At 43.8% G+C, this 12,226-nt stretch overlaps 1 protein-coding gene and 1 long non-coding RNA gene across 2 annotated transcripts; both read left to right on the top strand.

The window, feature by feature from the left end:
* Positions 1 to 2,830: 2,830 nt before the first annotated feature.
* Positions 2,831 to 4,849, top strand: NAP57 (NAP57 homolog). Its single transcript, XM_078591039.1, has one exon. It carries the CDS (start codon positions 2,898 to 2,900, stop codon positions 4,557 to 4,559), a length of 1,662 nt encoding a protein of 553 aa, XP_078447165.1. The 5' UTR covers positions 2,831 to 2,897; the 3' UTR covers positions 4,560 to 4,849.
* Positions 4,850 to 8,054: 3,205 nt separating this feature from the next.
* LOC144716033 (uncharacterized) lies at positions 8,055 to 9,440 on the top strand. The gene is made up of 3 exons (XR_013584810.1): positions 8,055 to 8,192; positions 8,812 to 8,920; positions 9,203 to 9,440. It is a non-coding gene; the product is annotated as an uncharacterized LOC144716033 (long non-coding RNA).
* Positions 9,441 to 12,226: the final 2,786 nt, after the last annotated feature.

Genomic DNA, 12,226 nt, shown 5'->3' with positions numbered 1-12,226 from the left:
GGGAGATCATAAGGGGAGAAGGAGAGGGAGCGATCGTAAGGGGAGAAGGAGTTGAGAGAAAGAGGGAGAGGGCCGGTGACATAACACAATAACAATAAGAATAAAAATACATAAGATATAAAAATGAAAATAATTTCCGTCACGGTGATGGCGGCGCCGTCACTGTGACGGTGCCGTGACGGTGTCGTGACAGTGACGAGGATTTGCGGACGAGTGACGGGTCGGTGACGATTTTTTTGAAAATCCTTGGACGAGTGACGTGACTTTGACATGACGAACATTTCGTCACGTCACTGTCCGTCACAACTCGTCATCGGTCTCGTCACGTCTGGGGCGTCACGTCCCATACGTGCCGTTCCCTAGGTGGAGCTATCCAATGAAAATTCAACTATCTTTTTATCTTAAATCATACTTCTTCCCAATTCAAAAAAAAATGTAAAAAACATGTCTAATATTCGGTGGGAAATATCTTAATAAGATGATATCAGTAAAGACCAATTAAATCTCAGTTAAACTTATCTCAAATATTTCACTTCTCAAATTCAAATAAAAACCACATAAAAAATGTTTGAATTTTTTTAAAAAATCTCAAGCTCTTTCCTATGCACCTCTCGGTACTATTTCACTATGTCAATGTAATCCTATCATATTTTATAAAAAACATTTTACTAAAATAGGACAACGTCATTAAATTAGTAGACAAATACTACCACTTGACAGTCTAAAATGTTCAAATTCATGGTATATGCAATTAGCCTTTAACTGTGTGACCTATCAATTTAGTTGAATTAGAAAAAAAAATATTGACATATATGAGTAATGTAATTATCTATTATTCATCTCATATTTTTAGCTTATTTTTCATGCGATAATGATTTGGAGATTAAAATTGGATGAATGATATTTTCTGTTAACTATACGAATGTCATTCTTAATGAGTAATTATTATCCATATTAAAATCACTGGTTCTGAATTATAATTAATCATATATTATTTAATGAAATCAGATATTTTAATCTCACTCCAATTGTAAAAGTTATCCTTTTTTACCCCATATATCTCTAAAGAATTTTGGTAATATTTAGTGTTTTCACTAAAACTGTAATCTCCCGTGTCACAAAAAACTGAAAAACATTGTGGCCAATAACACCCTAATCCCATCATGACTCTTATCTTTTACATCCAAACTATTGCGTAGAAATAATGTGGTTTTTCATGACATAATAACTTCTAAGCACGTTTGGGATTCAAATACCATTGGATACCTTTACCAGGTTTTCAATTCACCAACTACTTTGTAATATGTCTTTTTTATGTATACTGCATTCTAATAATAGAGTTTTACATTAGTTATTTGTGTATATTCCTCCTCAAGTCCAATTAAATGTCAAATTCCCAAATTGTTCCTAAATATTGTTGGGTACTATGGCCTTGTTTTGGATAAAACTTACCTGATTTCCACGACAGAATGATTTCAAAGGAAACATAACAGCATTCATAAAACCATTGATGAAATCACATGTGAATGGATCAGATCCATGATTTCTTGATTCCTCAAGTGAGACATGTTGAGATAGTCGAGTGTGTAGCCTCCAAACATATCCATGTGATCCCTTTTACGTCATATCTCCTCCATCTTGATGAGCCCTGTTCTTGCTCAACTATTGCCATCATGTTGTCCCAATCACATTGGGAATGGTGAGGAGTGAAGTGGAGAAGTGAGAAGAATGGTACGGCACTGAGCAATTCTGGCTTGGGTGACTTTCATCCATGGCCTTCCCCTGTTTATATTAAGATTTTTGTAAAATTCTTAAAATTTAATATCTATTTTGATGTCCAAAAGACCCTTCGCGTATGACCCCTCAGGGCCATTTATCAATCTAGTTAATTTTTGGGTTTTTTTGCTTCGATTGAAGGCTATACAACAATTTTCTATGCAACAAAAGCTATGGTCGATTCCAAATCAATCTCTAAAACAACACATAAAGTGTACCTTATGGGGAACTTGTTACACACTTGACTTGCTCCCTTTGAAATTATTTTGAAGCCATTCACGTGTCCAGCCTCTAGAAGTATCTATAAGATCAAGGTGCTCTTCCATCTCCAATTTCCCTTCTCCGAGTCACACTAATGGCCGCAAGATCAGCCATACTTATCATATAAGTTATATATTTATAATTTTTTTTTTAAAAAATATTTTGACCATCATATATATCCATTTATTCTACCATAAGATAATATTATTTTCCCATTTTCATGATTTGAAATTTTGTCGTCACCATCATTTAGATATGTGTCCTATCACGTCACTTGTTTGAGAACCTCCATCACTGTCGTGTCATTCATCACAAATAAATAGAAAATTTGAATGTTGGGAGATTTTGTTGATGGACAATGATACATGGGATTAGACTATCTTGAACAGAGAAGATTTTGATAGAGAGATACTCATTACTCTGATTATGAACAGATTATTTTTTATGTTAATTCTTTAAGCACACCATTTAAAAAAATTCAAAAAACTCATGCATAAGTAGGAGCATCAAGCACTGAGGTTTATCCAGAAGGTTTTGTTCCATTCAAGCGTTTTTTCAAGTTATAGGGAAAACATAGCCCTCTTAAATCTTACTGAATACCAAGAATAAATAATACAAGACCCAAAACCTAAACGAATCAAATGTGAGAGAGAGAGAGAGAGAGAGAGAGAGAGAGAGAGAGAGAGAGAGAGAGAGAGAGAGAGAGAGAGAGAGAGAGAGAGAGAGAGAGAGAGAGAGAGAGAGAGAGAGAGAGAGCCCTAGATCCCCCTTCTGAGATTGGGCCACGACCCTCGTCTCTGCCCCCCATCTCCTTCCTTGCTTCCGCCCCCCCTCGGCTTGCCCAGACCAGACCCGCAGCCATGTCCGCCGCCGAAGCCCCGCCGTCGCTGCCGGAGAAGGCGAAGAAGAAGAAGGCGAAGGCGAAGCGAGAGGCAGGGGAGAAGGACGAGGAAGAAGATCAGAGCGCGACGGACTACCTGATCAAGCCGCAGGCGACGGTCCCGGCCATGGACACCTCCAAATGGCCGCTCCTTCTGAAGAACTACGACCGGCTGAACGTGCGCACGGGCCACTACACGCCGCTCCCGGCGGGCTTCTCCCCGCTGAAGCGCCCCCTGGCCGAGTACCTGCGCTACGGCGTGATCAACCTGGACAAGCCCGCGAACCCCTCCTCGCACGAGGTGGTCGCGTGGATCCGCCGCCTGCTCCGCGCGGAGAAGACGGGCCACTCGGGCACGCTCGACCCCAAGGTCACCGGCAACCTGATCGTCTGCATCGACCGCGCCACCCGCCTGGTCAAGTCCCAGCAGGGCGCGGGCAAGGAGTACGTCTGCATCGCCCGCCTCCACGGCGACGTGGGCGGCGACGCCGCGCGGGTGGGGCGCGCGCTGGAGACGCTGACGGGGGCGGTGTTCCAGCGGCCGCCGCTGATCTCGGCGGTGAAGCGGCAGCTGAGAATTCGCACCATCTACGAGAGCAAGCTGCTCGAGTACGACCCGGCGCGGCACCTGGTGGTGTTCTGGATCTCCTGCGAGGCCGGCACCTACGTGCGCACCCTCTGCGTGCACCTCGGCCTGCTGCTCGGCGTCGGCGCGCATATGCAGGAGCTCCGGCGGGTGCGGTCCGGCATCCTCGGCGAGCAGGACAACATGGTGACCATGCACGACGTCATGGACGCGCAGTGGGTGTTCGACAATATGCGCGACGAGGGCTACCTCCGCCGCGTGGTGATGCCGCTGGAGGTGCTGCTCACCAGCTACAAGCGGCTCGTCGTCAAGGACTCGGCCGTCAACGCCATCTGCTACGGCGCCAAGCTGATGATCCCCGGGCTGCTGCGCTTCGAGGACGACGTCGAGGCCGGGGAGGAGGTCGTGCTCATGACCACCAAGGGCGAGGCCATCGCGCTCGGCATCGCCGAGATGACCACGGCGGTGATGGCCACCTGCGACCACGGCACCGTCGCGCGCATCAAGCGCGTCGTCATGGACAGGGACACGTACCCCCGCAAGTGGGGGCTCGGCCCCCGCGCCTCCATGAAGAAGAAGCTCGTCGCCGACGGCCTCCTCGACAAGCACGGCAAGCCCAACGACAAGACCCCCGCCGAATGGCTCCGCAACGCCCCCCTCCCCCCAGGCGCCGACGCCGCCATCGCCGCCGCCAACGCCGCCGCCGCCGCCGCCGCCGACGACAAGGAGGAGAAGACGAAGAAGAAGAAGACGAAGGACAAGGTTGAAGAGGAGGAGGAAGGAGAGAGCAAGAAGAGGAAGCTCGAGGAAGCCGAGGTCGGCAATTCTGATGGGTTGCCCGTGGCCAAGAAATCCAAGGAGGAGGAGGACAGTGCTGATGACCAGAAGGCCGAGAAGAAGAAGGAGAAGAAGAAGAAGAAGAAGAAGAAGAGCGAGGTGGGGGAGAATGGGGGCTCGGCTGTGGTGGCTGATGCTGTGGAAGAGCAGGAGAAGAGCGAGAAGAAGGAGAAGAAGAAGAAGAAGAAGAAGCATAGAGAGGCCGAGGAGACTGAGTAAGAGAGCTGAATTGAAGTGGGTTTATGCGTTTTAGCTATAGCTAGCAAGCAGGCAAGTAGAGAGGATCGTGTAGCGGAATCGCTGTTTTATTTGTCGCCGGATGCGAGGTACGTTTTATGAACACTGACTGACTCCATTAGCGCTGCAGCTTGTAGATGTAAGCTGGTTATCCCTCTCTATCTCTCTGTCTTTCATCTCTCTCTCTCTCTCTCTCTCTCCTCTTTTTGTTTGGCCTTCTTCTCAGAACTCTGCTGCAATATTCTCTAAACTAATTAATGTACGATTTCTCATCTCGGGAGCTTCATTAGGATTTTAGGATTTATCAGGGATTATTCGAGTTGGGATTTGTTTTTATCCTGCATTTTTCGTTATCTTACATCGAGTTTTGAACTGGGTTTTTTATTAATGTTAGCATTTCTCATCTGGGGAGCTTCAGATGCGAGGAAGAACCCGACCTCTGGGTTTTTAGGATTTATTAGGGGTTGTTCCAGTTGGGTTTTATTTTCATCTTGCTTTTCCTTAATCTAACGTCGAGTTTGAACTGGGTTTTGCATAAACATCGGTCATAATCTCTGTAGAACAGCAGTGTTTGATGATCATTGCTAGAATGTTGGCAAACGGGGATTTGTGTGGTGGTTTTCCTCTTTTTCATTCAATTATTGTGTTACCTTACTCTTGTTTGCTGATGATGGCGTATTTTGTTCTATTCAATTAAATTTTGATCTCTCTCTACGGATTACATTTACATGGAATCTACAGAGAGAGAGAGAGAGGCCATCTCTTAAAATTTCTTCCTTTTTTTAAATCTCTCCAAGTCTCTACCTATCTCTCAATGGAAATTTTTGTAGTAAATTTCATGTAAACGTATTATTTTACAGAATGATCGCTATCGTCAAAGTCTCAAGTTCCTTCATTTCAACATTCTGCAACTGTGGAAGTTATTTTTTGTATTAACCTCATGTTTAAATTTAAACATATTTGGTACACAATCAATTAACATCGCGCACCTAGAATTTTCATTTTTTGTGATTTAAATTCAAACATTTACGGGGATAAAATTAACGTACGGACGATATTATATGTTTTTGGCGTAAAAAAATATTTTTCTGAAAAGAAGAGAAAAAGGTGGAGTTCAGTGAATGAGCTTACTGGGCCGACTGGTCACGTATTTGATTGGCTGACCCGACAGGCCAACCCGACAGTCCGACAACCCGACAAAGCCGCTTTGGATGTCGGCCCGAACGGGGCGATTCATGTGTTATGTACGTCGCTATCTTTAGAAGAATCTTTCAACGTGAGTCCCATTCGTCATGTTCTGTGTAATGTCCAAGGCAGCATCTTAGAAGAACATCTCCATCATCCTTGCATGCCAGCAATTTCATCCATCTCTCTCTCTACTTCAATGGGCCTACATACCATTCACACTCTAAAAATCTATCTCTCTACCTCAATGGTCCAACCCAATGTCCACACTCTATCTCTCTCTCCTTCTTTCTACTTTAACGGGCCTACTCACTTTGCACACTCACTCTATCTCTCTTTCCATCTTTCCCTCTATAACTCTATCTCCATATCTGTCTACCTATACTATCAACACTTAATCTCTCTATTTCTCTGTCTATTCATCTGTCTTTCTCTCTCTACCTCAACGGGTCTACTCACTATGCACACTCAATCTCTCTTTTCATCTTTCCCTCTATAACTCTATCTCTATATCTGTCTACCTTTAATATCAACACTTTTATCTCTCTATCTCTCTGTATATCCATCTGTCTTTCTCTCTCTACCTCAACGGGACAACCCAATATCCACTCTCACTCTATCTGTCTGCTGTCTGTCTGCCTGCCTGTGTCTCTCTCTCTACTTCAACGAGCCTACCCAGTATCCGCTCTATGTCTCTCTCCTCATCTATCTGTACATCTTTATGTCTATCTGTATATCTCTCTCCCAACTTCAACGGGCCACCCAATATTCTCTCTCTTCTCACTTCCCCTTTATATATCCATCTCTATATCTATCTAGCCACTTTATACATACTCTATCTCTCTGTCTATCTCTCTATCTCTAAATCTCTCTCTACCTCAACAAACCAAGTCAATGTACACATTCACCCTTTCGGTCTGTTTATCTCTCTCTCTGCATACTTCAACAGACCAACCCAATATCCACATTCACGTTATCTGTCTGTCTATCTCTCTCTCTCTATTTACGTGGCCAACCCACTATCCACTTTCATTCTCTCTCTCTACATATATATATATATTTATCTATCTCTCTCTCTACATATATATATATATTTGTCTATCAATCTATCCAATCTGTTTTAGGCATGTTTATCTATCCATCTCTCTCAGTATAGGTCTCTCTCACTCCGGATAAGGACGCAGTCTCTCTCTGTCTTTCTCTCTCCTCTATAACCATCTCTCTCTCTACCAAATTGTCATCTTCACTCTTCTTTTCTGGAGCGAATCTTTTGTTTCTCTCTCCTCTGTTATTGGTTTCGAAGTGGCCGAAACGAGTTTGATAAGTTTCGGCGATATTTGATATCTTTCCTGCAAATGAAAAGCAAAATATATATATATATATATTTAAAGTGGAAAAATCTTCTAATAATATTATAACGGAAAAAAGTCGATAATGCGAGCCCACGTGGACAACCGTAACGGTCACTTTTTAAAATGACGAGAATGCCCCTGGCTAGAATTCTGTTAGCCCTTCCGTGGGGCCCGCTGACCCGGGCAGCCTTTAAAGTCGGCGGGTAGCTGCCCGGCCCGCTGCCCAGGCTCCTATAAATTCGGACAACTCCCCTCTTTGAACATCTCAACTTGCTCTCGTTCTCTAAGCTTGTTCTTATGTTCTTCGATTCTGATCGCGGAGAGAACAAACCGCCCGATCTATCTCGATCTTGCAAGGAAATCAGGTAGATTCTACGAGTTTTCTAAGTTATTATATGCCGTGATTTTCAAGCTTCGCTCGTTCTTAAATAGTTGTTTTTGAGCTGCGGATTTAGTCACTCTTTTCAGTGTTTTTATTGGTGCACTACCTGGTTCGTGATTATTTGTTTTGTCGACGACGGATTAGTGAATGTCTGGACAGAATATCAACTTAACTTTGACGAACAACGTGAGATCATCTAATTCTCTTCTCCGTCTTTATTCCTTTGATCACTTCCTCTGTTTAGAAAAATACGATCTGATCTGTCGTCACCGGCGTTCCTTTTTTATGCCGATGGATTCGCATCTAATCCTGAGCGTCTCAGCGTTGTAACCGGTGTTTTTAAACTTACTTTAGAAAGAGGTCGTATGTTCTTCTATGATCGGGGACATCGTCTTATGTCCTTGCCCTTACATTATAAAGTAGCTCATCTCTTTGGCCCCGCCACTTCCGTATATACCGAATCGTCTAATTTAGATATGCCTTTGTCGAAAGCAGATGGGTTCCGTCTACGTTGAGTCCGGAGCAGGGAACAAGGACCATCACCATCTCCAGCACCAACGAAGCCATTTGTCTGTGAAGAACATACCCAAGAAAGCGTGGCCTTGCAATCCTCAGCCAAAGGCAGCTTCAATGGTGCCCAAGTGTGTTTGCGCGCCCACAACTCATGCCGGTTCATTCAAATGCAGGCTGCACAGGGTACATACAAACGGCCTCTCCTCTCTCCCTGGACCCTCATCAGATGGCTCGGACGCCTGAACTAAGACAGTCTGAGGCCTTGAAGATGGCCTTAACTAGCTACTTATATAGCTTTTATTCATGTCTGTGTATGTAGAATGGGAGAAAAAGTTGGTAATTGTCGTTCCCGAAAGGAAAGACAATCTCAAAAAAAAAAAAGTAAAAATAAAGGGTAATGGTGTCAAGTGGGAAATACGGGTGTGTATATCATCTGCACTCCGTAGCCCTTATTGTCTGTCTGGTTAAGTTTTATGTTCTAGTTGTGCCTTCGTTGTTTCTTACGTTGGCCGTCCTGTGCATCGGGTGGGTTTTATGTTTCTTCAAAGCATGTTATTAATGTCCAACGCCAATCCAAGTTGCTATGCTCTCTCGGAGAGTTGTATATATTCTTGCAATTCCATGTTTCTTTCACTCAAAGATTACTTGAAATATTCCAAGAAAGTCATGTAGTTTGGCATTTAATAATTACTTGAAATATTACTTGAAATATTCTAGACTTGTTCCCGACACCCGTTTATTACATCTTTGTGACATGAACTTGAGCCACTGTTAATAATAATTTTTCCCCTGCTAATCTTAGGTGTAGAAAAAACAGACCCATCAAAGAAAGACATTTTTCTTTAGCGACGAACTTCAACCTGTCAGTCTTCAAATTCATTGAGGACCCTCATCGGTGGGAGCATCTTGGGGTGAGTTCCTAGTTTGCTCCACTGTTTCTTACTTTATTTTAATATAACTCAAGGAAGTTTTAAAAGGGCCTTCAGTCTATATATTTCATAATGCTAGAGATCCAGGATCGATCCTAGGTTAAAGACTCATAAATTTTAAAAGTAGAGTGATGCAAGAATCCTGCTCCGCGAAATGCATGATTTTCTAATATCTTAATCTCGATCTTGAAGCTTACTTGTATTTGTGTTTTTCTAATTCCCTGGGGCCATGTGCTAATTCGGAATTGGTGTTCCTCTGACCAGGTGGAGGGAAAGGAGAAGTTAATTGCGACAGCGACAACCCCAGCATTGTAAAGGAAGCACCAGAGGTACCCTCTTCACATCAGCAGAAATCACCACACATTTGAAGAGGATATTAAGATATTGTTTCAATTTGGCCAACACGATATTCCGAAATCAGAAATTGTTTGTCTCCACGTTTTTGTACTATTACCTTTTTGGATTGAAAGTAGATGGTTTGATGTACTAACAAACATTTCAATCTCAATCCTGTAATTTGGACCAGAGGTTTCCTCTGGTCCTCGAGTGGTTTAATCTGGTCCAGTTCTACTAACTGCCACAGTAAAAGACAAAGGCAAAGTCATATTCAGAGTCAAAGTCCAAGTAAAATTCAAATAGAAATAAAATGTAACGTGAAAGAAAAACAAAATCGATGTCAAAGTCGGAACGTCAATATTAGCCAGTTCAGAGTTGAAATTGAATGTTTCATTTTTCATGAGTAGACTTTTGTGTGACCAGACGAGAGAGAGAGGATGCAGGAGGACGAGAGGAGCCTGTTGCCCTGGGAGCGAGGGAATAAACCCTAGAAATCAATAGAATTTCCCATCTCCATTCATATTCTATCTGCCTGAAATAAACAGATAAGACTACTTACATAAAACCCCCTGATACAATAGGAAGTGGCACTTTGAGTCTGCAGTCTAATACCCCCTCAAGCTGGTAATGATGTACTTTATTGCCAAATTGGATAGTAAAAGGTGTAGATAATGTGGCACCTCTAATGGCATGCCAGCGCCTGCTGATGTGGCAATGGTCTTCGCCATGGCGTTGCCTGCTGATTTAGACAATATGGTTGCATGGCCTGCCTAAGGGCATGGCCCACATAAGAGGGTTCTCTACAAAGTGGCTTTTGATGGTTAGATGTATAGTTCAGGGACGCGGACAGGATGATTTTTTCGTCCTGGGACAAAAAAATCGTCCCGTCCAAGGGTATGGACGAAACTCGGGACGAATTTTCATCCTGGGACCACCAGACGGGACAATTTTTGCCCATGGGACAAAAAAACCATCCGTCCGGAGATCTCGGACGATGGATGGACGAATGTGGACGAAAAACCGCCGGATTCACATCTGACGGTTGAGATGTAGCCACGTGGCCTCGCTATGACAATGTGCATCAAAGTCCCTGTATTTTTATGCGCGTTCAAACTGACGCCGCTCAGGAATAATTGTACAATATGTCCACTTGGATTCTCTCTCCTCCATATTTCCCTAAAAAACTTAGAAAAATCTATATTAATATATTAAAATGGGATGGTTTTTTTTCATCCAGGACGAGTGACGGGATGGTTTTTTCCCGGATGGGACGAAAATTCGTCCCGGGAGGACTGGACGGGACAGTTTTCGTACCGTCGGACAAAAATTCGTCCCGTCCTTCGTCCCTACACTGACTACGGACTTCGCACGGGACAAAATTCGTCCCGTCACATCCATCGTCCACGTCCGGGACGATCCGGAACTATAGTGAGATGTTCAGGCTGATGTGTCGCTGCTGCTGCTGTGGTACTGCTGCTAATGTGGCTCTTCCTGTATGGCTATGACATGCAGTTATGTCATTATCAAGATGCTGCCTGCCGACTTAGTGCTCTTGTGGTGCTGATTTAGAGCTGTTGTGCTCCTTCCTCGGTCTTACCAACAGCCATCAGTCCTTGTTCTATTCTTTGCACAGTCAAATGGACTTACCAATGCCGCAAGGTTGCATCTGTCATCTACAGTCAATGTTTGCCATTTTACCCGACATCAACTTCCTTGTCAATGTTGAGGTTCTTTGCCACTGTTCTTCTGTAGTCATCACTACTGTCTTCTACTGTGGTCTCCAATGTGATCCTAAGCTCCCAAGGGTATCTTAGACATAAGCAACACTCAAGTCATCTGATGTTTATAAATATGTGCAGCCCTCGTTTTAGGAGAGTAGTCAAGAATTGAGGCAAGATCGACTTTTTGGCTCACTATCTTGATCCTCCTCGCCTCGGTCTTGTCCCCTCGGCCATCCAGAAATGCCCTACCTTTGTCATCCTCTCACCAGATCTTCAGCCGACTCCCCTCCAATCTGATCCCTACCCCTGAAGATCAGTTTTCTTCTAGTCTCCGATAATCCATGTCCCCACAATCTTCATCCCCTCACTGCATCTTCAGGTGGCTCGTCCCTGGTCGATTCCTGCCTCGTGCATTCGACCCCTCTGATCATTCTCGTTCTACTCTCCCACCCTGGAAACATCTACCTCACATCTCCTCTATTCCCCTTTCAATACGAACCTACATCGGGGTTCCTATCAATCTCTTCCGATGGTCAACTCCCAGCCAATGCTAAGATCAATACCTAGCAACGATATGGTCAATGCCAATGCCCGTCACTGCGGTAAAGATGTGGTCTTCATGACATTCACTATGGTCAGCCCTTGTTCAACGTCAGTATCATACGTCATGGTCAAACTTTGATCAACACCAAGGTCTTCCACCATGGTCAATCCCCCAGTGACCCCTTGGTCAACGCCTTGGTCTTCTCCCATGGTCAACCCTTGGTCTTCTCCCATGGTTACCTATTGGTCAACACCAAGGTCTTTTGTTATGGTATTATCAGGGGTCATCCATCTACCTCTCCCTAGAGATATTTAGGGAGAGGGCAGAGACTAGTGTTCTCACGTCCAATATCCAAATTCAGGCCATCCGTTGCCTGGATGAAATTGATAATATTTCACATGCCAATATCAGATATCAGAAAAATATTGAATACTTGTCCGCTATCAGAGATTGGGATGGATGAAGAATGGGTCAAGAAGATGGCCGATGACATTACCAGATATTAGACATCAGAATCCATACCGACTATCGATATTCGAGATCAGGAGATTGGTTTATTCTTATAAGGGGAAAATTGTCTCTTAGGGAAGAAAATGAAAGAAAAATTTAGTATAAATAATTTCCTTAGTATCCTTTATTGAAAAGAGCACAGGTTGTGAAAACATGTGTACATGTGTACATTGAAAA

Source organism: Wolffia australiana, chromosome 20, assembly GCF_029677425.1.
Source record: "Wolffia australiana isolate 7733 chromosome 20, ASM2967742v1".
Lineage (NCBI taxonomy): Eukaryota > Viridiplantae > Streptophyta > Magnoliopsida > Alismatales > Araceae > Wolffia > Wolffia australiana.
Note: the sequence above shows the minus strand (reverse complement) of the source record. Positions and strands in the feature narration are given on the sequence as shown.

Excerpts from the sequence above, each read along its gene's own strand:
- NAP57 (XM_078591039.1), top strand. The coding sequence starts at position 2,898 with ATGTCCGCCGCCGAAGCCCCGCCGTCGCTGCCGGAGAAGGCGAAGAAG.